General features: G+C 40.7%; 1 protein-coding gene across 3 annotated transcripts in view; it reads left to right on the top strand.

Annotated features, from left to right (window-relative positions):
* Positions 1-27,807, top strand: part of VWF (von Willebrand factor) — a 313,429-nt gene that overhangs the window by 29,242 nt on the left and 256,380 nt on the right. For all 3 annotated transcript variants that reach the window (XM_061582613.1, XM_061582612.1, XM_061582614.1), the window contains 3 exons: positions 14,697-14,913; positions 17,770-17,892; positions 26,289-26,400. In XM_061582613.1, the coding sequence (XP_061438597.1) occupies positions 14,697-14,913; positions 17,770-17,892; positions 26,289-26,400 (452 nt within the window). The remainder of the gene's footprint in view (positions 1-14,696; positions 14,914-17,769; positions 17,893-26,288; positions 26,401-27,807) is intronic.

The raw sequence follows: 27,807 nt of genomic DNA, 5'->3' as shown, positions 1-27,807 counted from the left end.
ATTCTCTTGATGGGGCTTCTGAGATCCTTCTCCTGTATTTTTGTGTATGGATATATATTTTCAACATATAGTATGATTCTTTCTATTTCTTCTGTTCTTCTGATGTATTCCAGTCACAGAGTCATCCCACCAAATTTCAGTTATACAGTAGGACCCCGCTTCCTGGTGCTTCGCTTCCCAGCGCTCCGCTAATGCGGCAGCTTTTGTTTTCTGTTTTAAAGCCGATTTTTGCTCTTTTGTGACGTTTTGCGATGTTTTCGCATCATTTTTGCGCGACGGCCCCATTATAGTCTATGGGTTCTGCTTTACGGCAATTTCCGCTTTACGGAGGGGGTCCGGAACGGAACCTGCCGTATAAGCGGGGCCCTACTGTACCTATCAAGTCGTATTTCACCTCCGGTATTAACAGTTGAAGTTCTTCCTGTTTGTTTCCCTTACTCTGGGCATTAGTATATAGACATCGAAGACCATGTCATTTACAGTCTGGTTTTCCTTTCTACAGTGTTATATAGACTGTTATTGGGCTCCATTAGAGCGGCTCTCTCAGTTCTTGTTTCTGAGCAGAAGCCTTCATCATTCTTACCTCCAAGACTGATGGATCTGGCCAGCACCTCTTTGTCAAAGTTGTATCCCAGTCTGCTGTTCCGGTCAGGAGTTTTGAGATATAAAAACATTTTAAAAAGGAGACCCATGAAAGCCCCCCCTCCCGCCGTTCACAATTTTGCTGTGAGTAAGTGGCTAACTATGAATGGTGGCATCACAACCCACATGTTAGAATGCCGGTCACTGCCAAATTCCATTAAAGCAGGGGTGTGGAGTTGGGGACATATAAGTGGTGGGTAGGAAAGACATCCCTGACTGCTTCCACACTGGGTGTTTTCTGTGGAATAGCTTCACTTTGTTCAGCCACTTTTTATAGGGTATCTTCATTATGTTGTGAGCAAAGTATTCGGCTCCCATGTTTTTTTCCTGTTCAGTTTTCATTTTTATTTTCAATTTTTTTAAAAACAGTAGCATAGTTGCAAATTTCCCTAGGTGTAGATAGCCTGTCTATAGCTGTTCAGTAGGTTTGGAGGCTACTTATGGCCTGTTTTGATTGCTTTAGCTATTTTCTTCTTTGTGGTTCATCTTTCCTCTCTAGAAAAATTACTTTGATTTATTATTCGTTCATTACATTTGCACCACCCATTTGACCAAGTTTACATAAACAATAAATACAAAAATGTGATTGACCATAAAAGCACTAACCAAAATAAGATAAATCACAGCAGCAAAAAAATACATCCCCTCCCTTGCAGTGGGAAAAGGCTGCTGAAAGTCTAGTGCTGCAGTCCTAACCCTGTTTACCTGGGAGTAAGCCCCAATGAATTTGATAGGATTTACTTCTGAGTACTTCTGATTTCACTGTAAACCTCAAAAGGAAATGGGCTGATCTTGACAGAGGGAAAGTTGTGGAGTCCCCCACTCTCAAACCACTATCTTTTTGCCTAGCTAAGAAAACCACATCAAGAGTGTGTCCTGCTACATGTGCTGGGTTAGTAATATGTTGTGATAATCCCATAATTGTCATGGTGACCATGAAGTCCTCAGTTGCCCTGGATATGATAGTCTTGGCATGAAAGACAATCTGCTGAGAATAATCAACACCGTCTCAGTCAGCTCAGGCATGGAGACTGAGGGGGTGCAGGGTGGCCTTTACACTACCTAAGACCAACACAAGACACAAACACTCAAGACTGGCAATCAATCGAACAAGAAGTCTGGAGAGGTATATGGAATTTTTTTTAGACGAAAGCAACCTCCTTCCTGACATTCATGCAGAAGAGCACAGTTGAGAGATCATAGAATCATAGAATATATGCTAACTCTTTCCAGTAATGAGTAATACACACTAAGTCAGCCTCCAGAAACATAATTAAATCATGGCTGATCTTGTTATGGACTGACCTCACATTTAGCTACAGCATCTGCAGACTAAAGCATAAGTTAGTAAGGTTAGCAGAACCTCTGCTGATGGTGGTGGTGGTGGACCAGAGGATGGGCCAACTGTAAGATGTCTAACCATTCTTTTCCTCAGTTGGCGTGTGCCATATCTCCGCTTCCTGAGACCACTGTAGCCCTTCCCTTTTCAGATAACATTGTCTTTCTATCCTCCTCCATCCCTATTGCAGTGGTAGGGAGAAATAGCATTGGGATTGTGGCAAGGGAGCAATATATAACCCTTTCTCCATAAACAATTGTCTAAATAGAAATCACCCACTGATCCATCCACCCATGATTGGGGCTGGGAAAGGAGGGCTGCCTACCTAGTTACATAATGTTATTTGGCTTGCAAGGATCTGGAAACAGAGTTCCTATTTCACTTACAGCTTAAGGCAGTACAGTGATGATTGGGAGCGGCTGCTAAATCATCTCTGAAAGCACCCTCTGTCTGTGTTTGCTCTTACGTAAACTGCCTCACCCAGCCATTTTTCCTCTTGATTGGGATTAATTCCAGCTTCATAGCCCCACTGGAATAAAAATGGTTGGGTTAAGATGGTTGGGGGAGGGGCAACATTCAGGTGGATGATGGATTTGGCACCTCGCCTAATGCTTTTGCACTTTGAAATTTCCTCATCCTCACTTTATAGGAATTTGGCAGCAACTCATGTTTTAACGGATGATTCTGTACTGTCATATCTTATATCCCCATAATATGTGGCTATATAATTGCTACTTTCCAGTTTTGGTCTATAGCTGAAGTGCTTAGTTCTCCCTCATTCCTTTTCTTCTTTGTCTTTAACAGCAGCCTGGCTGTACAAATTCAGCAGATGAAGCTTTTCTTGGCCTCAAGATAAATGATAGGAAGAGATTTGTCTACTTCAATTTGATATGCTGGATTGCTGCTAGAGGAGCAGGGATAGGATTTTTTTTTTTTTTTAAAGCTGGCAACTCTAAGACACTAATAAAAAATTTTCTTCTGTGGACATGCAAATGAGTCTGGAAAACTAATATTATCCATCATTTAACTGTCTACTGTGCTCACAATTGTATCAGGAGGACTTCCTTTGAAGTGCTAACTTTGTTTTTGTCAATCCAGTTTTCATCATACATTTCCTTTTGCATCACCCAGCAACCAGGATAACGGATTTGTTGATAGAAAATAGAGAATTGTTTCTTGCAAATATCCTGTTTGTTTTCTTACCATTGAACTTTCTGATGACAGATGACTTTCCCTTGTATTGGGTTTACTTAGAGATGCTTAACCAATGCCTCAGTGCCCTCCACTCCCAGAACACCGGCAATCGCTCCCCTCTCTGTCCTGAGTCAGTCTAATTCTCCCTGCCTACCACATCTCTAGACCTAGATTCTTTAGGTCTTTGAGGGTTAAAACCAGCACTGTGAACTGTAGCTAGAAACAACCTGACACCCAATGCAAAAGGAATCAAATTGCACTCTGTGCAGTAAGCCTCAGAAGTGTGGCTGCTTCATTTTTGACTGACTGAAGTTTCCAAGCACTTTTCAAAGCACCGCAACTAAAATCATGTCATGTTAATCTACTCTGGACCCTACATGACATGAATGACTGTGGCCAAATCTGCCTTTTCTATGAAAGGGAGCAGGTATCCTATTCTAATCTGATAAAAGGTGCTCTTTGCCCACTGTGGCTGCATGCTTTGGATTCAGGAGTACCCCACCCCCCAGCTATGAACCTGCTGTTTAATCTAGAGCAGGCTATAAGACCCAGGACCAGACCCAGGATAAATAGTGCCCTGGGTGAAGAGTGCCTTCCTCCCCCCTCATGGTCAGCTTGGCAGAGCCACCCAGAGTTTATGAGACCTGGTGCAGGTGTGATGTTGGGGGCCTTGCTGCTGTCCCCTAAAGGACCCATTCATGTGTATACAAAACTGGGAGCCATAGTTTATAATTATTGCATGCATGGCCTACACATAAAAATTCTTGCCTGTAGCGCCTCCTTTCCCTGAGATCAAGCAGAACAGAATCGTAGAATTGGAAGGGGCCTATAAGGAATCCAGCTTAAGGCATACCAGACAAGTGGCTGTCCACCTGCTTCTTGAATGTCTCCAGTGTCGGAGAGCTCACCACCTCCCGAGGGAATTGATGTACCGCTCTAACATTTAGGATGTACACTTGCGCAGTCCTTTCAGTCTCTCCGCATAGGGCTTGGTTTCCAGTCCCCTGGTCATCCTTATTGCCCTCCTTTGAACCTGTTCCAGTGTCTGCATCCTTCGTAAAGTGCGGTGTCCAGAACTGGATGCAGTACTTAAGATGAGGCCTAACCAGTGCCGAATAGAGGGGGACCAATACTTCACACGATTTGGAAACTATACTTCTGTTAATGCAGCCTAATATAGCGTTTGCCTTTTTTTGCAGCTACATCACACTGTTGGCTCATATTCAGCTTGTGATCAAAAATAATCCAAATCTTATGTTTGATGCCCATATTGAGCCTGTTATGGATCTCAAGCACCAGTTCATGACCTTTGTGTGTGTATGTATCCTTTTATCCTGATGGACTTTTTGCTGGGCTTTGTAAGAGCCACTTCCCAACGTTTGATAAAACTCTACTATGGTCAAAAAACTATAAGATGGGGCTGTGGAGGTGAAGAGATGGGCTCTGCAGATAGGAGTAGGGTTCTTAGTGGTTGAAATTGGGTTATGTGGGCACAGTGATGAGGGATGGAAAATCTTCCTCTGGTGTATTTTTCTTTTTTCTTTTTTAAATGAAAGTTCAAATAGAGTTCAAAGGAAGCTAAATCTGCTTTAGATGCTCAATTAATGAGGAGTAGGATGAAACGAGTTTAGCTTTTCCAGTGGAGTTTCCACATGTACTTTATTTCCTACTATAGAAGGAAATAGCTATTAACCATGATGGCTATGTTTTACCTCCACAGTTAGAGACAGCATGCTTCTGAATTCCATTTGCTGTAAACCACAAGAGGGGAAAGTGCTGTTGCATTCAGGTCCTGTTTGCAGGCTTCCTACAGGCATCTGGATGGAGAACAGGAGGCTGGACTAGGTGCCTATATGGTTGGCCTGATCAAGCAAGTTCTTCTTATGTTCTTGTGTTAGCTGCCATTCACTTTTATGGGGAAAATAAACTGCTGCACCTGAACCTGAAGACACTATTGCAGGAGGAGGTGGGGTAGGGGTTGAACCTGCCAACCACTAAGTGGTCTAGGGGTCCTTACAATATATTGGCCCTGTTTGTGGTAATGATAGGTATTTCCACCATGATGATATTGTTGGGTTGGATCCAGAGTTAGGCTTTAGTCCTAATCCCAGTTACCTGGGAGTAAGACCCACTGAATGAAATAGGACTTATTTCTGAGTAAACCTGATTGGGAGGATTACACAGTCCTCCTTACAATAGCCCTATTACAGTAGCAGTGGAAGCCATTAGATCTAATGGAACAATCATGGGGGTCATAATATGGAGGGGGCATATAAGATTAATCTTTTTTCAGATGATGTGGCACAATTTGTAAAAGATCCTGAAATAACATTTGGGAATGTGTTAAATCTAATGAATTCAGCATAGTATCAGGATATAAAATCAATTTAACAAAGTCTGACTGGATAGGTCTCAACATCAAGCAGATTAAGGATCAAGTAACAACACATTATAAATTAACTTTGGAAAGTCTCCCCAATTTATATATAGCAATATTTATTTATTTATGTATTTTATTAATAAAATTTGTTAGTTGCTTTTCTACACAAATATGTGCACTCAAAGTGACTTACAGTTAATAAAAAATAAAATATTAATATCTATCTATAAACAGTTTTTAAAAACCACACAAAAAACAGTATATAAGGCAGTGGAGCAACCCTCCTTGGAAGGCTACACGACAGAAGCCCTGCAAAAGCCTTCCAAAGTTAAGAAGCAAATCCCTGGGAGAAGAGAAATGTTTTTGCCTGGTGCCTAAAGTTGGATAACGATGGCACCAGGTGTACCTCCATGGGAAGAGTGTTCCACAAATGGGGGGTGCCACTGAGAAGGACCGTTCTGGTGGACCTTTGTGAGTATTAGTTAAATACAATCATGATAAATTAATGACAGAGGTTAACACTGAATTAGATCATTGGGCTCATATGAACATTTAATGGAAGGGTGAAAATGTGTTACTTTCAAAAATACTGTTTTTTTCCCTTACATCTTCTAGTGGACTAAAAAATCATTACCTCCTGGCACAAGTTATGAATGGTGTATGTCTGGGGTGTTGCTGTTAAAACTTTAACAAACAATTTAAAATGGGGGATTGCCCTTCTATAATTAAATTTTATGAGGCAGCCATCTTAATAAATTTAGTACTGTGGTGTCATCCAGATAGGCTAACCATATTAAAGCAAATCAACATATCAACAGAGGGTGTTTTTTTTAAAAAAAAGATACAGTTCATGATTTGATAAGGACATTATTAAAACAAATCCTTGCATCAAACTCTGTTGTTGATCTAGGGTAAATATATAAATATAATATTTATAATAAAATGTAAAAAATAAACTGAGTCCAGTTCTTTCACCCTTCATGCCACTTTCTTATAATGAAGAAATACAAAATGAAAATTTGCTAAGTAAGATTAATTTATTAATTAAAACACATGGCCTTATAGAAGTAGGGAAGATATTCAAAGAAGGGATGCTTAACACATATTCTGAGATTATCAATGAAATGGGACAAGCATGACCACCATTTTATCAATACTTACAGTTCAGGAATATACCTTATACTTTAGTCACAAGATGTGGTTATCCACAAGAATTGACAGAATTTGAGACTTTGGTTTTGAAGGGAAATACTAGAAAAAAAACTAAGTATATGAAGTTATCCTGAATATAGATTTAATAATCAATACTTATCTAAACAGCTGGGGGAGTTCTGGGACAAAGAGATCACATCAGAACTATGGAAATGGTTATGGCTGAATATCCCCCAGCAAACTGATAGTGCAACCCTTAAGGAAAGCTTTTATAAGCTCCTGTTCCATTGGTATTTAATATTGCAGTATCTCAGCCTTATTTATAGTACAGCTAGTAACTCATGTTGGAGATGCAAAATGACTAATCCCCGGGTGGATATTTTTAGAGCTTGTCCCAAGATTAAGAAATATTGGGTCAATATAAAAAGTGAAAGTGAAATAATAACAAGATACAGCCTGACAACGGACCACAAAATTAATTTATTTGAATACTTTAAAGATGAGAGTGATTGCAGTGGGTAAAGAATTTAGTACAATATTTACTGACGCCAGAATAATTATTTGTCACAACTGGAAGAAAATGAGAACAAATGGATTATAAAAGTATGTGATGTTGTTTGCATGGTTATGTTAACAAATATGGTAAGAGTTAGAGAAGGCAGACAATCTGATAGTCTTTTTGTGGAGAAATGGAGTATTTTCATTGTTGGTGTTACAAGATAATGCCAATCCATACCTTACTGGGAACTTTATATCTCTATACCCTGTTCAATTAACTAACAGACATTTAGGCTTTGTTTTTACTCCTGGTTGTATGTTTTATGTATATGTACATGTATATCAGATTGATTGTAAATAACACATTTACTTAAAATATATTATTTCATTTAAAAAACCAGCAGAACTTAATGTTCCATTCCTGGGCAAGGTCCAGACACTCTTGGATGAGACCGATTATCTGGATCCATTTCAGTCGGGTTTCAGGCCTGGTTTTGGCACGGAAACAGCCTTGGTCGCCCTGTATGATGACCTCTGTCGGAAGAGAGACAGGGGGAGTGTGACTCTGTTGATTCTCCTTGATCGCTCAGCAGCTTTCAATACCATCAACCATGGTATCCTTCTGGGAAGACTAGCTGAGTTGGGAGTGGGAGGTACTGCATGGCAGTGGTTCCGCTCCTACTTGGTGGGTCAACTCCAGAAGGTGGTGCTTGGGGAGCATTGCTCGGCACCCTGGACTCTCCAGTATGGGGTTCCGCAGGGGTCAGTTCTGTCCCCCATGCTGTTCAACATCTACATGAAACCGTTGGGTGCGGTCATCCGGAGGTTTGGAGTGCGTTGCCATCAGTATGCTGATGACACGCAGCTCTATTTCTCATTTTCATCTTCTTCAGGTGAGGCTGTCAATGTCCTGAACCAGTGTCTGGCTGCAATAACGGACTGGATGAGGGCTAATAAACTGAGGCTCAATCCAGACAAGACTAAGATGCTGCTAGTGGGTGGTTCTTCTGACCGGATGGTGGATATCCAACCTGTTCTGGATGGGGTTGCACTCCCCCTGAAGGAGCAGGTTCGTAGCTTGGGGGTTCTCCTACAATCATCTCTGTCACTTGAGGCTCAGGTAGCCTCAGTGGCATGGTGTGCCTTCTACCAACTTCAGTTGGTGGACCAGCTACGCCCCTATCTGGACAGGGATAACCTGGCTTCAGTTGTTCACACTCTGGTAACCTCCACGTTAGATTACTGCAATGCACTCTGTAAGTGGGGCTGTCTTTGAAGACGGTTCGGAAACTGCAGGTTGTGCAGAATGCAGCAACCAGATTGGTAACAGGGACCAGACGGTTTGAACATACAAAACCGATTCTGACCCGCTTGCATTGGCTGTCTGTATGTTTCCGAGCTTGATTCAAAATGCTGGTTTAACCTATAGAGCCTTACACGGCTTGGGACCACAATACGTAATGGAACGCTTCTCCCGACATGAACCCACTCGTACACTATGCTCCATGTGAAAGGCCCTCTTTTGGGTGCCTCCTCCGAGGGAAGCTTGGAGGATGGCAACAAGAGAGAAGGCTTTCTTAGTGGTGGCCCCCAAATTATGGAATGATTTCTCTGACAAGGTGTGCCTGGCGCCAACGCTGTTATCTTTTCGGCACCAGGTCAAGACTTTCCTCTTCTCCAAGGCATTTTAGCATGTGTTTTTACATTTTTTTTAAGTGTTTTTAAATTTGTATATTTGTTTTTAATGTTTTAAATTGTTGTAAACCGCTCAGAGAGCTTCGGCTATGGGGCGGTATACAAATGTAATAAATAATAATAAAAATAATGATAAACTTGTCCCATTGGTTTCAGTGGGTCTGCTCTAAACACAACTAAGTCTGGATCCATCCCAATTTTTAAAAAATCAGCGTCAGGGCCATTTTAAGACACTGAAGGACAAAAGTGGAAGCACACAATCCTAAAGACTCATTCTCATGGCTCACTGTAGTGTAGCTTGTGCCCCATAGGATCACATCCATCTGCCTTGCACTCTGCTGACCTTGAATGGCACTTTAAATTTCCTGTTTGAGGTGGCTGCACTCACCTTGCCTAATGGTAAGACTGATGGTAATGGTAATGGTAAGACGTGAGCTTTAGTCAAAAAGCAGGATGAATTGCAGATTAGAAAAAAATACCACAGCAATTGTATTTGTGCCAATTATCATTATTATTTTGACAGAGGAGTCATCTCCTTACAGGCTAAAGAAGTGAAGCATCTGCATTCAGGAGACTTTTATGGCATTTTCAAACATTAGTTTAATATATTATTTCTCAAAGCAATGCATGGCTCTTTTAGTAGCAGTGCAGCAATACCAGACTCTGTTGAAGAATTTTGACCTTGTACATCAGGAAAACAGCTTTCTTTGTTTGATAGGCTCTGCCTCAGGAATGCCCAGCTCGCCCATCCCTCAGCTTCTTCCAGTGTCCCGTGGCCAGTTGTCAGGAGCAGAGAACAATAGCTGTGGTTCAGTCTTTATTTTGCCTGCTACTACTCAATGACGGAGTTTGCCTTGTTCTTTCTCCTACTCAGAGGGGTTGTTGGAGAAGTGCTTTGTGACTCAGCCCCTTCAGTGGGTGTTAAATCTATTATTGCAAGCCAGAAATGTTATATGAGGAGGCCTAATGGGGAAAGGAATCATTGTAGATTATCCAGACTATAAATATGGGGAGACATTTATTCAATTGTATCAGATATTAATAAAATAAAATTTAAGTGTACAGAATGCTTGTGATGTAATAGATAGGATGCTGGACAGACCTGGGAAACATTTTTAGACATTTTTAGATGTCATTAATGTTTTTACATTTTAAAACAAAGTTTTTATTTTATTTTTTAATTGTCTTGTCTTGTTAATTTGTTGTTTCCTGCCCTGGGCTCCTTTGAGATGAAGGGTAGGATAGAAATGTAATACATAATAATACATAAATGTCTACTTGCAAGTAAGGCCCACTGAGTCCAATGGGAAATGTTCATGGGATTGTAGCCTGAATGGGTCACTCAGGATTTCTCAGCTTTATCTATCTCAGGGTTAGTGGGGAGATGGGACATTAATACAGTATTATAAAATATAATAAATAAAAGAAATATGGGATAGAATATGTAATAAATGGAGATTTTATTTTATTTTTTTAAAAAAAGAAGTGCTGGGAGCCAGGCTTGCCATCTGCCTTGAAAGGAAACTCTGTGCCTTGCCTAAAGACATTTTGTTTAATGAATTCATTGTAGAGGTGAGATTTGAACTGGGGACTTAAGCCACAGTCCAATACATGTCTACTCAGAAGTAAGCTACATTGGGTTCAATGGGACTTACTCCCAGGTAAGTGTGTATTTGATTGCCGCCTTAGCCTCTTATCCACTACTCTACGCCAGGTATTCAGTTCTTCAGATTACCTTTCTGAAAAGATTGGATTTGGGCTTCTCCAGTAAAGACCAATGGAAATAATTTATTCAACTTCTTTGTAATTCTTATCATTTTTTAAAGAAATCTTTTCACTCTTTTGTCCAACCATGTCCCTGCCTAATTCTGTTTCTGGTGTATTTAAAAAACTTTTTATTGTATGAGTACGTGTTTTTAGCAATATACTCCTCAAATATTTTTGGTATGTCAGTTGTCATCAATTTGTATTTCTTTTGCTGTTTCCTAAAAACAGAATGCCCCCCTTTCTTTCTGACTCATGCATAGTTATTCTGTGTGAATATTATAGGAATAGGGCTTTCTCTTCCTTTCCCAGAGTGTCTCTGTCCCCCAAAGCCCAGCATCAATTCTGATGCCCAACATTCCCAACAACCCTAGCCCTATTGTGCTTGCCAGGCAAGCTCCCATTAGTGCCAATGAGAGCTTTTCTTGTGGGACGAAGAGCACCTGGGGTGGGGAGGGGGAGGGATGGGCAAGAATTCTGCAGAATTTGGATTTAGCACTGGATTTTACAATGATTCACATATTATCCATCTTTGCGGAGCTGTCCTGTTTGATCCAGACTTCAGCAGCTTTTCTCTAACACAGGTTCCCCCTGGAATATTCCTTTGAATATATTGTTCTTTTATTGATTTTACTCACAGCACAGCAGGACAGCACTCTCTTTCACTCTCTACCTGCCACCCCCTCCACTCAAATAATCCAAGCTCCAAGTGGAAGGAAGGAGGCCAATTCTTACCCATGTTAAGAATTCAGGGGTGGCCGAGGAGGATATGAGGGTGGGGTGGAAGCACTGAAAGCTGCTTTTCTCCTTTCCTTTCCAAAAGGAAAACAGCCAGTCTCGGCTAACATGGAAACTGAACAGCCTCAGTCAAAGCGGTGGAGGAAGCAACAGCAGTGGCAAAGCTGCTTTCCTTTATCAATATTTTCTTTCAAAATATTGCTATTTTCTTTCATTTATCAACATTTCCTTTAAAATTTTGATATTTTGAAAGAAAATATGGATAATTGAAAGTAGATATTAATGTCAATATTTTTGAGGAGGGGGAAAAATTGCACCAGTTAGAGCGGCAGATAGCGTCCAAAGAAAGAACTTGGATCAATGCTGTCTTGGCAGAATTCGTCATTGCATCAAGACAATGAACTTGAGAGTTTAGCAGGATAAGTAGTTGTGGAAGAGCTGGAGTGGAGTGCTGATGTATGGGACACCTCTGAAAATATCTTTATACAGTACAGATTTTATTTTCTCTGTGTGTTCTTAGGTCACAGGCAATGCAAACTGTTCACCAAATTGAACAGACTAGGCATATTTGCAAAATGTATTAGTAAGCATGATTTATTCTGCCTTTTATTACATAATTTCTTGTATTGTACTGAATGCAGAAACTATTTGTTAACATTTTACTTTCCAGTTAATGATGATTAATCGGATTTAATCCAATTGGTTGATTTTGACCATTCATACTGTTCCATTGCTCATTAGATTTCCAATTTTTTAAAAGGATAATTATCTTTGTAATCAGATTTTCAGTAAGTCACTGAATGGTTCTCTTAAGACCTGCTTTGAGACATGAATTTCTTTCAAGAGATATTCTCTCTTATTCTTTGATGATATTCACAGCGATTCCACATAGGCACCATCATATAACATGTATTGCCATCAAAACCCAACATAGAATCATAGAATAATGGAATTGGAAGGGGCCTAGAAGGTCATCAAGTCCAACCCCCTGCTCAATGTAGGAATCCAGATCACAGCATTCCTGACAGATGGCTGTCCAGCTGCCTCTTGAATGCCTCCAGTATCGGAGAGCCCACTACCTCTCTAGGTAATTGATTCCATTGTCCTATGGCTCTAACAGTTAGGAGGCTTTTTCTGATCAAATCTGGCTTCCTGCAACTCGAGCCCATTATTCCGTGTCCTGCACTCTGGGACGACTGAGAAGAGATCCCGGCCCTCCTCTATGTGACAACCTTTCATGTACTTGAAGAGTGCTATCATATCTCCCCTCAGTCTTCTCAAGGCTAAACATGCCTGGTTCCTTCAGTCTCTCCTCATAGGGCTTGGTTTCCAGTCCCCTGATCATCCTTGTTGCCCTCCTCTGAACCTGTTCCAGTTTTTCTGCATCCTTCTTGAAGTGCGGAGACCAGAACAGGACGCAGCACTCAAGATGAGGCCTAACCAGTGCTGAATAGAGGGGAACTAATACTTCACGCGATTTGGAAACTATACTTCTGTTAATGCAGCCTAAAATAGCATTTGCCTTTTTTGCAGCCACATCACACTGTTGGCTCATATTCAGCTTGTGATCAACGACAATTCCAAGATCCTTCTCACATGTCATATTGCTGAGCCAAGTATCCCCCATCTTATAACTGTGCATTTGGTTTCTTTTTCCTAAGTGTAGAACTTTGCATTTATCCCTGTTGAATGTCATTCTGTTGTTTTCAGCCCAATGCTCCAGCCTATCAAGGTCCCTTTGAATTTTCTTTCTGTCTTCCATGGTATTAGCTACGCCCCCTAATTTTGTATCATCTGCAAATTTGATAAGCATGCTCTGTACCTCCTCATCCAAGTCGTTACTAAAAATGTTGAAGAGCACTGGGCCCAGGATTCGTTACTTCTGCTCAGTTTGAGAAGGAACCATTATAAGCACTCTACGATTCTGGAGCCAACTGTGCATCCAGCTGACAGTTGTTCCATCCAGCCCACATTTAGCTAGTTTGCTAATCAGAATATCATGGGGCATTTCGTCAAAAGCTTTGCTGAAGTCGAGGTATATTATGTCCACAGCATTCCCACAGTCTACAAGGGAGGTTACCCAATCATACTTCTCTTCTATGCTTTAATCCTTTCTTACTCTCATTCAGGGCATGATGATGTTCTCAGTCAGTTATGTAATGATTAAGGATTAGAAACAAGTAATTAACATTTAAATCCATTTGAAGTAGCAAATATAATTACAGACTTAAGTTTCAGGTTTGCAGCCAGAATTTCTTAATTAATCAGTCTTAATTCCCTCTCTGTAAAGTCCCTGAAGACAGAGCCAGGGCAGATTTAATGGGGTCTCGGCATGGTGCTGCTGATGGGTCCCAGGCGAATGGCAACATGACCCCGCACCACCACCACCTGGTACTGGTTGTTGCTGCCACTAATCTTCCACCAGAGCTGCTTGCTGCTACTGCCAGTGATTTATCTTCTCACCTCCTTCCCCAAATGTGTTTTACCAGTGTTAGTAAGTGCAGTAACATTTATTATGGGAGCTGAGTCTGTGTCCAGCTCTGTTTTGCGGAGGGTAGCTACTATGTTTGGTGGAATGCCTGACATCTGCTGCCAGCTAAGGCATGTCTGAGGGGAGGAGTTGTAAGGCGAATGACTGGTGATGGTGGCATCAGCACTACTGTAGTGTCATTCCATGGCTTTGATGGCAGCAGGGGTGGTGATGGGTCCTTCTTAGCCCACAGGCCCTCACCAGGTGTGCAACCATGCCAATCCCTGATCTGGCTGTAGATTTTAGGCTTAGATTAAAGTAAGTGAATTTTGTGGTCCTAAGTATTTATTGAATGTAGTGTGCTGTCATTTTAAAATCCACTGTATTCCAATATTGGACGCCTAGAAGGTATTTCATTCTACTTAGTAGAATCTACTGGATGAAAGATCTTTCTTTTGCTTTGTCTACCAGTTATTTTCCCTCTGGGACGGTACCTGAAGAAAGAATGTGAGTAACCCTCCAGTTCACCACCTAGATTACAGGAGTTCCCATGTTAAATAACAACATCTGCAAAATCACCTGGCTTGGTTGTTTACTTGGCTCTGTGGTGAATGAGACAGGAGTAGGCAGGGGAGAGAGCATTCAACCATGAAGCCTACTCCTAATGTCTCTCCAAGGACAATTCATGGGGTGGAGGAATGGAATAGCACCTGAAAATTCCCATATTTGCAGTCTTTCATATTCTACCCTACCTGATTCCATCTCTATTCCTTCAGTTTTATTGTAATAACTTTGTGACACTTCTAATTGTTCTGTACTTGCAGGGCATTATAGAAAATTGTCAGCTGCTAAAGACATCTGCTGTGTTTTCAAGATGTCATCACCTGGTTGATCCTGAACAATTCATTGGCCTCTGTGAAGAAGACATGTGCAGATGTGCCCAGGATAGGGACTGCCACTGTCCAGTTTTTCTAGAGTATGCCAGAAACTGTGCTCAGCAAGGTGTAATTCTGGAAGGATGGCCTGCCGACACTGCATGCAGTAAGTTTTCAATACTTGGTTTCTAAACATTCCATTGAGAGTGGCGCAGATTAATTCAGAACGTTTACAAACACTGGTAACACACAGCTTGCACTTCTAGTACTGAAAGCTGCGAGTGGCCATGATTGTCTATGGGCATAGATAGGACATTGCCTGCCTTTGCATCTCTGTACCCAATGCTTTTCAAGACTGTACTCACTGGAAGTGAGTATTAGCATTTGGAGTATGGTGTCATCAGTATGTTGGTGGCACACAGTTCTTTTTTGTTTTTTCATTAAATCCAACAGCAGTGGCTGAGTCCTGGAATGAATGCTGGAACCTTATTATGGACTGGATAAGGACTAACAATATAAAACATAATCCTGATAAAACAAAGACTTTGATGGTGGGCCAGTCTCAGACTAGAGCTAGAGGGGTTTTTATTTTATCTGTTTACACTTCCCCTAAAGGATAAGTGTCATTGCTTTAGGGATACTCTTGCACTGTTCCCTTTCACATGCTAAGGCAGGTGAACTAGTTGTGAATGCTTCTCTCCAATAAGATTTGGTCTCATTAATTCACTGGAAAGCTCTCGTATCAAATGTTGTAGAACACTCTCCTTAGGGCACTGAAGACAGCACATAAACTTCAGTGGGTGCAAAATCCTGCAGTGGGAGCATAGTATTACAATTCTGGCTCAGGAGCTCTGGCTTCCTGTCAGCTTCTAGGTCCACTTACAGCACTGGTGAAGACCTTTAAAACCATGCTTGGTCTAGTGCCTGTGTACTTTTGGGAGGAGCTCCTCCCATATATTCACCTTAGTCTCCAAATTGTGTCCAGTAATTCCAGATTTCAGTAATTTTTGTGCAGAAAATTTATCTTTTCATAAGGTCATTAGTCCTATGATATCTGCGGGGCATCAGGTGGATTACCCCTGCTCTAGGGCATCAGAAAACGTTATATGCAAATTATTTTATTTTTATTTATTTATAAATATATCTGTAGTCCGCTATTTCATTTAAAAAACATCAAAGAGATTTACAATGAATTAAAAACCATACAATAAATTACTGTAACTTGCATGGGAAAGTTTTCCAAATCGAAATTGTCCAGAAAACCCACATCATTGATGTGGGTTTGGAGCTATGCCTTCTTTGTGGTGGTGCCAACCCTGAGGGATTATCTGCTGGCAGAGGCACCTTTGACATATTTGTTGGTGGCCTTCTGGTATTTTTTTTTTCAGAAGGCCAGGCCAGGAGCCTGTTGTTATGAGCCCTTCTGCTTTTTATTGGTTTTCCTTGATTATGGCAGTGCTGGCTTTTATCTTAGTTGTGTTATGTTCTATAAATTTAACTGGTTTTATTGTTTGTAATCTAACCTAGTGACCATAAACTTAAGTCGCTGAGTGGTACAATCCAAAGCATGTTAAGTCCTACTGACTTCTCTGGAACTTACTTCCTATTAAATTTGTTAGGACTGTGGCTTCAGTGTCATGCATCACAGTATAGACAAAGTTGTGCATCCACATATACAGCCACATCCTAGTGTGTGGATCTCTCTTGCTAGATTGGGGCAATCATGTGCATCATAGGGATGTGCTAGAATTCCACCCAATCTGGAGTTGGTACCAAATTTCCCATGAATTAACTTATTCTCTGTCATTGCAGATTGGATTTTTATGTAGTGATTTTCCATGTATTCAAAAATGGATTTTTGTAAAAAACAAAACAAAAAAACCCGCCTCTAAAATAATGACATTTTATTGATATTTCCTCTTAAAATACCAATATTAGTATTGATATATTTTGCAAGGGAGAAAAACGTATTAGTAAAAGCAGTGGCTTTTAGACAAAGAACAAACCTGAATCGATACCAGTCTGTTTGGTCAATGGAAAGCTTTTGAACCAGCACCAGCCAACAGATCCCATCCCTAGTGCATCCCTCACATGTTGCATAATTTGTGCATGTTACATCGAATGCCTCATATTTAAATAAATGTAAATGTACTGCCCTCAGGTCGATTCCGAATTATTGCAACCCTATGAATAGGGTTTTCATGAGGCTGAGAGGCAGTGACTGGCCCAAGGTCACTCTGAGCTTCATGGCTATGTGGGGATTCGAACCCTGGTCTTCCAGGTCGTAGTCCAACACCTTAACCACTACGCCACGCTAGCTCTCGCTTCATATATACTGGATGTCAGTATTCATGTGGAAACTGCTAAGGCTTCCAGATTAATGTAGTGAATGCCTAAAATAAATATATATTGGAGATCTTGTCAGTTGAAAACAGTGTAAAAATAAACAATACAATCAATTTCTCAGCTTTTTGAAATACAATTACATTTAGGGAACTGTCAGCAGCCACCACTGTATCTTGGAAGGTGGAGACAGAGAGCTGAAGGCGGTTTGAAAGAGCAACCACTGCATGTGGTGTGTCTACTCATCGCACTGTTAACTATAGTAAATAGGGTTTGCAAGTTTTCTTTCAAAAATGGTTTGGGCATTGGTGACCATAGAACAGACAAACTGTATGTTTACATCATGGGAAGCAAAATATCTCTTGTTACGTTTTCAGTTCTTGTCTGTCTCCAGAAGTGAATTTTCAGACATTCACAAATGTTGCTGGGATTTTTAACATTCACACATGAATGATATTTGCCAAATTTCAGAAGTTCACTGTAAAATATTATCTGTTTTGTACATGTATTTTTATGTTCTTAGAAATAAATATTTTAATATATATTTATATATTGCTTAATATGTTTAATATTTATTAATAAAGCATTTGACCTAATAAAATCTTCCTCCGATCTGATTAAGTAGATTACTAGTAGACTCCTAAGAGGTTTGTGTCTCAAATCTATGTAACTTTTTCAGGGCCAAGATGTCCAATTGGCTTGGAGTATAAGGAGTGCACATCCCCTTGCGCCAAAATGTGCCAGGGTTTGAATATCAATGAAGTGTGTCAAGAAAAATGTGTTGATGGCTGCAGTTGCCCTGGTAATTTATTTACTCATTTTTTGATAGAGTGAATGTTTGAGCAGTAGCATTTCCCATTTTATTTTAAAGAAAATAATTGATGCCTGTTTTCAAATGTTTAGAACTATTTATTTCACTTTCTTCTCATGTTCTTATTTTGTGTCCCCAAATTAGGTAGTTTGTATATTGCCTGCATTTATTTTATCAAAAGCTACTATTAAAAAAAAAGAAATAATGGCCTATGGGAGTTCAGCATTGGATGATGAGCCAAGTTCAGGGTGCTGGTTTTGGTGTACAAAGCCCTATGCAGCTCGGCACCAGGATACCTGAAAGATTGTCTTACGCCTTATAAAATACCATCTTATCAGGAGGTCCATTCCGTACAGCATAGGAAGCAGATCTTTAGTGTTGTGACACTCACACTTTAGAATTCCCTCCACTTAAATATTAGACAGGTGCCATCTCTATTGTCTTTCGGCACCTACTGAAGACCTTCCTCTTTCAACAAGCCTTTTAAGTAGAGACCTTATCTCAGCCTTCACCTGTGTTGGAATTGCTTTTTAAGATGTTTTTACATCTCTTTTTTAAAAAAAAGTTCTTTCAATATGTTTTGTTTTAATATGTTGTAAAATCCTTTGTTTTTAAGATACTTTAGAATGCTTTTAGTGTTTTTGTTTGTTGCCCTGGGTTCCTTCCGTGAGGAAGGGCAGGATATAAATTTAACGAACAAACAAATAAAAATACCAATGCTAAAATGAAGAAAAATATCCAGAACGTTGACTTTGTGTGACTTTGAGCTCTGTTTAGTTCTGGTACTGAAAATAAATTTATGGCCTCAAGATGTGCTCAGATCAGAGCTTGGAAAAGTTACTTTTTTGAACTACAACTCCCATCAGCCCATCCAGTGGCCATGCTGGCTGGGGATGATGGGAGTTGTAGTTCAAAAAAGTAACTTTTCCAAGCTCTGGCTCAGATACATCCTGTTCTTTAATTCTAACTGTATGTCTTTTGTATCCTGCCCTGGTTGGTAGTTCTTGGGGTTCTAGTAAATGTCAAAGTAGATCCAACAAGCCTAAAATCTGCCCACTCCTATTCCAAGGTGCATACTCATTTCACCAGGACACTGTCCAGGCCTGTTAGACTTTAATGTCCCCATGTGAACTAAGAGTGTGCACTAGAACGCACCTGACACTCCCCTTTGGCTGTGCATTCCAGTCAACAAGCTCCCTCTCAGGAAAGCATCCTACCATTACTTGTCTTCTCTTTAAGAAACGCCTGATAAGTTTCTTATGGAATCTCCAGAATTTTCTGGAACACTGTTTGCAAATAATTGTGCTAGGGTGACCAGATGCAAAGGAGACAGACCTCTTGTCTCTTTAATATACTGGGGAGGCAGAAAAGGAGAAGTCTAGGCAAAGGAGCTCATGCCATTGGCTCCTGGAGAGACCAATGCCTTGGAACAACTCTCCTTTTAAAATCGTTTGTAGCATTTAATTTTTGTTTTAATATTTTAAGTTATAAACTGCTTTGGGTGTCTTGGCAAAAAGGTGGACTGTAAATGCAATAAAATAAATAAATGTTTTGTAGATGAGACAATTCTCTTTTCTTTAGAACAAGGAACGGGAAATCTCTTTTATTATGCATTATTCATCCTGCTTTGTATGCATTATCTTTCTATGTATTTCAGGTATGCTGATAACACCCTTTTCCCTATTCAGATAATTAATTAAACCCTGTAATCTTTTCATTTTGATTATGATGATAAGCTAAGAACAAACCATGGCTTGTTAGGAGATAAACAAACCATGAGCAGTGATTCATGTGCAATGGCAAGCCAGTCTCTTGATATTTTCTCTCAGCGTACTGAAGAAAAAAGTTGGGGAGCAATACTGCAGCAACTTCTAAGCATCATGTACCGTCTCACTCCTCATTCACTTTAAACCTTTATGGCTCTATTGGCCAGATCCTTCTCAGGATCAGCCTTCTGGGCCAAATTTGACAGGTGGATGTGGCTGCCTGCCTGTCCATCATGTGATGGCATTATGACATCACATGATTGACAGGCACATGCTAAAATCCTATGTGCCCACTACTCTTCTGTGAGAAAGAATCTCTTTTAGTATTTTCACACAGAGCAGCAGACACTTTCTCCGGGCTGCCAACCAGAGAACCAGACTCAGGACTCAAAGACTGGATTTTACATAAGACTAAATTATACAAGTCAGCACAGAGACGAAGCATCAAACATACGAGGCATATCAGGATACAGAACAAGTGCAGACTAGGCATGGAAGCAGCAAGAGAAAGTTGTTGCAACACAGACTCTTACCTCAGACACTCCTAATAAAAGAGAGGGGGGTGGACACACTACTTGCACTGGCCAACTCTAGCATTTTCCAGCCTTTGCGGCAAGGTGGGGACTCCTCCTAGGAGGAGAAGATAATTTTTCTAACTGTAAATGCCTTTTTGGTTTTTCTGCATGATCTTGGGGAGATTATCAGCTCTTCCTCTGAGAGACAATGCAAGAGCACAATCCTCCAGTACTGTCTCTTCTGGTCAAGAAACTCCATGTTGGAAAGGAAAAGGCCTTGTTTCAAAGCCATTTCTTGTGTGTATGCACAGAAAAATGCACATAGCTTTCCCTTGTGTGAAACAGTTTTCCAAATTCTGTCCTTTGTTCTTGAAGAAATTTACTGTTATTTACTGCGTGAGTTTCCTCCATCATCTTGATAGTTCAATCAATGCTTGTTTTTCTTTGCCTCCAGATGATGGTCAAAATACTTCACAGAGTTATCTTATTCCCCCCTGCAGATTCCCTCTCCTTTTCCTGGGAAGCTCTCTCAAGGAGGAGGCTGTTCAGTTAGCCAGTTCCATATTGAAGAAGCACCTCATATCCACAGAATTCTTTTGTCTGCTGGGGCCCTAGAAGGCTATGGGGGGAAAGGGCTCTCCTTCTGATCCCTCCTTGAGGTCTCCTAAAAATATATCCAGCTAGCTAAAAGAAGCAGCTGTATTTTCTTTCACCAGGGAAGGAGCACTAGAGGAAGTAGCTTCTATTGACTGAAAAGGCCTAACTTGGAATATAGCAGGCTTAAGGAGAAAACAAAGAACGCTCCTTAATTACTGTATGTCAAATCTTTTCATATTCTTGGGCTAGTGAATTCTTAATGAATACATTGCCAGTGCTCTGGCAGTAATTCCTCCAATCGTTAGAGCAGGACAACATTCTCTGGTTTCTGCAGCTCTTCATGTGGGGCATAGGAATCCAAATGATGGGGAGCCAGCTGAAGGGAGGCCGGTCGAGGAGGTGCCAGTGGAAAGCCCTGCAGGATCCTCCTCCTGCTCGGCAGTTGCCGGCCCGGCTGAATGCTGGCTGTGTCAGGAGCCACGCACACGAGCTGGCCGGGAAGCCCCAGCTCCCATGAACAGGCTTCCCAGGGAGTAAGTGCTCCCCATAGACTACCATGAAAATGTTTTTACTGTACTGGCCTTTTGGCCAGTGGAGATTCTCGGGGGATCAGGACCCACCCAGGGCTCTGATCGCAAGGAGAATCTTGCAAAAGTCCCACCATGGCTCTGCCCCATAGCCCCAGAGTGCCCCATTTTCGGGGCTTCCACCAGCCCTCTGTGCAGAGGCCAGCAGAGGCCGGCAGCACCCAGTGGTGCTGGGAGCCTGCCAGCGGAGCCAGGGGCACACGGCATCCAACTTCCCCAAGCCCAGAGGAAGGTGAGTTGGATTGCACCCTAAATAGCTACGCTCCCTAGGTTCTGAACTGTTGCCATGGCAATTCTGATTTAGAATAGCCAGTTCTAAGTTTTGCTGTTTCCTCTATTTTCACATAAATCAGAGAAAGTCTGCGTTGCTTTTAATATGTGTTATTTAATATGTTTTTAAAGCTTTTTAAAAATGTTTTTAAAGTTGTTTTGTTTTAATGTATTTTAAGTTTTTTTATGATGATTTAAAGTGTTTTTAGCATTTCTGTTTGCTGCCCTGGGCTGCTGCTGGGAGGAAGGGTGGGATAGAAATCAAATCAAATAAATAAATAAATAAACTTTGTGAGAAGAATTGAAACAATATTGAATCCATACTGAGGCAACATTTCCATCTACACTTAGGTTCTTACAGCAGGAGATTTCAATGGCAGAATAGGGTCCTAATGATTGTCTTTTGTCAAAGACAGGAAGTTGAACATACAATATGATAGGGAAAACTCGTTTTATAAAATATTCAAAGAACTCTTATGATCAATTTTTCCAGTTTCTGCATGGCTTAGAGATGTGAAAAAACCAGAAAGCAACAACACATGAAAAATTTTGGGGGAAATGTTTCTGCCTGGATTCCTCCCAAAGCCTTTTTCTTGAAAAAATTGACAAATGTTAGATGATGAAATATTTTCGTTTAGAATGATGGATAAAATGTTTAACACAAGGTGTTTATGTATTCACTCTCTCAAAATGGTTTCTAAAAACTTCAACAAAAAGACTTTTATGGGCTTCTACTGGGAGGTAGGGCGGGATATAAATCCAATAAATAAATAAATGTAATACTATGTACATATCATTACAATTCCTGTACACTGAGGGTAAGCAAAGTCCTGAGTTGTACACTGAGACTATAACTCTCAAATGCAAGAGCAAGATGCATTTCCACCTCTGGGGTACTGCCATTGCTATAAAAGAAGGATTCAGTGTCTTCCTTGGTTGTGGGCTTCCTCTTGTTGGCATATTTGGTGGATATGTTTCTGTCCTCTTGACTAAGTCTCAATGGACTGAGAGTGGAAGAAAGTACAGAGCAAGAGAATTTGGTTCCCAACCAATTCATGCTGCTGCAAATCTGTTGGAACCAAGATGCAAAGGCAGAAATGTAAATGAAGATGACACTGCTACTGTATTTGACCGGATTACAAAACAAGCAGCACTCTTAGGACTTATTTATATATTTCATTTATATCCCACCTTTCCTCCAAGGAGCTCAAGCAGCTTATTGTGGGAATGCTGTGGACATAATATATCTTCAGCAAAGCTTTTGACAAAGTGCCCCATGATATTCTGATTAGCACGCTACCTAAATGTGATCTGGATGGAACAACTATCAGATGGATCCACAGTTGCCTACAGAATCATACAGAGTGCGTATCAATGGTCCCTTCTCAAACTGGGGGGAGGTAATGAGCGGGGTACCGCAGGGCTTGGTCCTGGGCCCAGTGCTCTTCAACATATTAATTAATTACTTGGATGAGGAGGTGCAGTGAATTTTATTATTTATTTATTTATTATTTGATTTATATCCCGCCCTTCCTCCCAGCAGGAGCCCAATGCTTATCAAATTTGCAGATGATAAAAAATTGGGAGGGATAGCTAATATCTTGGAAGACAGAAACAAAATTCCAAGTGATCTTGATAGGCTGGAGCATTGGGTTGAAAACAACAGAATGAAACTCAACAGGGATAAGTGCAAAGTTCTACACCTAGGAAAAAGAAACCAAATGCAGTTATAAAATGGGGGATACTTGGCTCAGCAATACTACTTGCGAGTTGGATCTTGGGATTGTTGTTGATCACAAGTTGAATATGAGCCAACAGTGTGATATGGCTGCAAAAAAGGCAAATGTTATTTTAGGGTGCATTAACAGAAGTATAGTTTCCAAATTGCATGAAGTAATGGTTCCACTCTATTCAGCACTAGTTAGGCCTCATCTTGAGTACTGCATCTAGTTCTGGATACCACACTTTAAGAAGACAAGCTAGAACTGATTCAGAGGAGGACAACGGAGATGATCAGACTGGAAACAAAGCCTTATTAGGAGAGACTGAAAAAACTGGGCATGTTTAGCCTGGAGAAGACTGAGGGGAGATATGATAGCACCCTTCAAGTACATGAAAGGTTGTCACACAGAGGAGGGCCAGGATCTCTTCTCGATCATCCCAGAGTGCAGGACACGGAATAATGGGCTCAAGTTGCAGGAAGCCAGATTTCAGCTGAACATCAGGAAAAACTTCCTAACTGTTAGAATGGTACGACAATGGAACCAATTACCTAGGAATGTGGTGAGCTCTCCAATACTGGAGGCATCCAAGATGCAGATGGACAGCCACCTGTTGGGTATGCGTCAATTTGGATTCCTGCATTGAGCAGGGGGTCGGACTCAATGGCCTTCCAGGCCCCTTCCAACTCTATGATTCTGTGATATTATTCTATGATTCAAGGTAGTGTATATGGTTCTTCCCCTCCTCATTTAATCCCCTCAACAACCCTGTGAGGTAGGTTAGGCTGAGATGCAGTTATTGGCCCGAGGTCACCCAGTGAGCTTCATGGTTGAGTAGGGATTCAAATCATGTCTTGCATGTTCTTGTCCAACACCCTAATCACTACACCACATTTGCTCTCATGCTGATAACTTAATGTTGGAGAGGTAATTTTAAATGTTGCAGAATACAGAATATCTTCAGCTGTTTGGCCCAGGAATGTAGTCTGAGATTCTGCCAAACATATCCCTCTTGCAACATGGTGACAAGGCCTTTGCACAATGCAACCTCTGATTGCTTTTCCTTTCAGCCTGCTTCACATCCCTCCACCTTCTACAGTATGTGAAAGAAATTAGTCTGTGTTTGGAAATATTCATACCAAATCAAGAAATAAACAGACACGTGAAAGGGTAGAGAATGTTTGGTTCTCCGATGGCTGGTAGATCAATTAGAGTTTTAGTAAATTAGCGGAGTTTAGCTTAGGGTAGCTGGTCAGCACTCTGTGCTGCATGGGAGTAATTTTACATGAGAGAAAGCGAGCTTCCACCTTGCTTTAAATCACTCAGACTTAGACTTAGTTTCAAAATAAGAAAAGACTACCTTAATAGAAATACATACTGGGTAGGAAAGGTGCTACTTCTGTCAAGCTAACTAAGCTGGAGGCTGCAATGACCATGCCTGGACATTGCCCCTCATGCTAGAGGAGAGGAGACAAAGAGAGCGTGGCTCCTCCTCTGGTGGTCAGTAGAGAAGAGTGAAACAGGAAGGCGAGTCAGAGGTGTGAATAGGCCCTGAGACATAGTAGTTTACACAGAAGGAAGACAGACAGAAAAGAGCGCAGGTCAGTGGCAGACTAGCCAGCTAGGAGGATTCTCTCTCTCTCCCTCCCCACGTGCAAAGAGGACCAAGTGGGAGTTGCTCTTGTCACTCTTCCAACAGAGAGAAACGTCCTTCGATCTGGGTAAACCTTAGTTTTTAAAAATCCATGATAAACATGATGACAAATAAAAAGTAGAAATTGTGATAGTGATACTTCAGAAAAAGACACTGATTAAGGTCATGTATTATTCATTGTCTTGGTTCCCCTGTACTCTGTCTCTCACCTCTTTTTATGGAAATGAGTGCTTTATGTCTGCTTGACACTGTGGGAGACTGGAGAAGACATAATAAGTATCAAAAAACATAATGATTTGTTTCACTATTATGCTGATGGTTTCCTCTGGTTTTTATTATTTTTGTCTGCTCTTCATAAACTAGGAAAACCAAAGTGATGGTAGGTTCCTTACAGTTCAGCACCTTGTAGCTCCATCTGTAATAAAATTTTTAGAAAGTAAATTCCCTTTGTAATTAGTCTAAATAAATGGTACTTTTAATATACCAAACATGATAACTTTATGGAAAACCAAGTTATGCATAATACATTTTATGTTCTTAAAGTAACAAAGTAATTTTCAATCCGTAAAGGGTGCTTAAAAAAGTCTTGCAATTTTTTTCAATTTCCCCATAATTTCTGTTTTTCTACTTAAAAAAAAAAAGAAACAGGAAAAAAAATTTCCCTACGGCTTCAACATTTCCAGAAAATGTACATCTGTAGCCTGCCCCTGGTTGCTACAATAAAATTATTTTAAATAGAAGTACTCTTCTTCCCCACCCCACTCTTTAGATTATTTAATAATCCTAAAAATACTAATATAGGGTTTTAAACTCTTTCTCAGATTCCATTAAGCACAATCCTGGTCATTAATAGTACATTGCTGGATTTCAGAAATAAACTGCAGCAATTGGCCTGTTAATTTGTCTTTTAATAAAAGTTCATTTAGAGAAGGTGACGGAATATTCCAGGCTTCTGTAGCTCCCCGCTGGCGTGGCTTTGCTAGAAATGAGGGCATACCAAAGTTTGCAGAAGCAGCAACTACTTAATGATACCAGCTGATAAGGGTATGGTCTGAAGGCACATGAGGCCACCACCTTGTTGAATCTAAGCAGGTCTGGATCTAATCAGAGGAACCACACATATGCCACTTTGGGTTCTGTGCCGAAAGAAAGGTGGCTTATAAATGTAATCAATCAATAAATGAAATATTTAAGGTTGATGTGTTTATCTTCGTTAAAACAATGTAGGATTAAAATGGTTTTATGGGTACTAACTTTATTTTTGCTGTTTTTTCTAGAGGGCAAGCTTCTAGATGGTGACCTCTGTGTTGACAGTTCTGACTGCCCCTGTATAAATTCTGGCAAGCGTTATCCTCCTGGCTCTTCTGTCTACTGGGACTGCAACTCATGGTAAATATAATAGTATGATGAAATTGCAGGTAATCCACAATGGGAATATTGTCATAGGTGACTTAGACATGAGGGGGGCATTGCCCTCTTCTGCTGTAATTGAGACCCTGTGTGATGATTCCTCAGGAGCATGTAAATTTCTGGCCAGTTTACTGGTTTTATACCTGAGGACCAATCTATACATGCAGCTGAATCAAGTGCTAATATTTATCTTGGACTGTGCTGCTTTAGGTGTAAGTTTCAGATGTATAGCACACACAAAAAACATAACACTCACTCTACACATAGAAAGCTAGCATGTGAGGGAGAAGAGGTCAGTCAAACCATCTCCCTGATGTATTATTTGTGTGCATGCTTGCGCACGTGCAAAGAATGTTATTGATGGGGAAGCATTCGGACATAAAGCTCCCTACCTGGAGCATGAAGTGGTGTGGTCTAGGAAAAATCTAGGTTCATAGTCATGTGTGTGCTTTGATGCTAGCAATGCACTGTACATCAGTACCCTATCTTTTTTTTACTGCAAAAGGATAATTCATTGCTATATTCTAACTTGTTTCTAACTTCTTAGCATTCAAAAGAGTAAATGAAACCAACAGCATACACACTGGGCTTGTAGCATAGACATGTTCTCTGCTAATTAAAAGACTCTCTTGACAAACAACTCTTCAGTTCCTAAAACTTGATGCTGAATTGTACCACTACAGACTTGCAGGTGTAGGATTGCATACCTGCATGCTTCTCTGGAAGGCAGGGGGAATCCTATATCTAGAAAATTAGCTTCAGGGAGAAGGGTGGACAGGAATCTGTCCACCTGACACCCCAGTTTTCTTTGTGTAGAGAGGGCATATTCACTCCACTCCCTCCACAGTACAGTCTAGGAACAATCTAAATGTGAGATATTTGTTGAGAGAACATATGTTAAACAGCAAAAAAACCAAAGGTCCAGTCTTTTGATATAAGCTGTCATGAACTAGAGCCCATTTTGACAGATGTGTGTAGTATTATCCTCGGTGTTATTTGTGGTCTGTGTGTGGGACCTGCTTGTCTGTGGCTTACAATGGATGTTGGCATAAGTCACTCAGGTTCCATTTTAAACCTAGGACTCTATCTTGGAATGCATGATCACATGGATTCTAGATGCTGCTGCATAACTCCTCTCCTTAGTGTTGTGCCGGAAATTTCTCCTGCATTTTTTCCCTACTCTTCTCCATAAACTAATGAGGAAAAGATACTGCATTTGAAAATTATCAAAGGGCAGAGGAAATTTTGGCAGGGATTTTGTTGTGCTTCTCTTACTTCCAAGGTGCTGAAGGGTTCAGTGATCGTTGCTTCTTTCACTCCACAAACCATTTGCCTGGCGGCCTGCATTCTGCAGCCTTCCTGGGTGCTCATGCAGTAGAGACACCA

Source organism: Rhineura floridana, chromosome 8, assembly GCF_030035675.1.
Source record: "Rhineura floridana isolate rRhiFlo1 chromosome 8, rRhiFlo1.hap2, whole genome shotgun sequence".
Taxonomy (NCBI): domain Eukaryota; kingdom Metazoa; phylum Chordata; class Lepidosauria; order Squamata; family Rhineuridae; genus Rhineura; species Rhineura floridana.
Note: the sequence above shows the minus strand (reverse complement) of the source record. Positions and strands in the feature narration are given on the sequence as shown.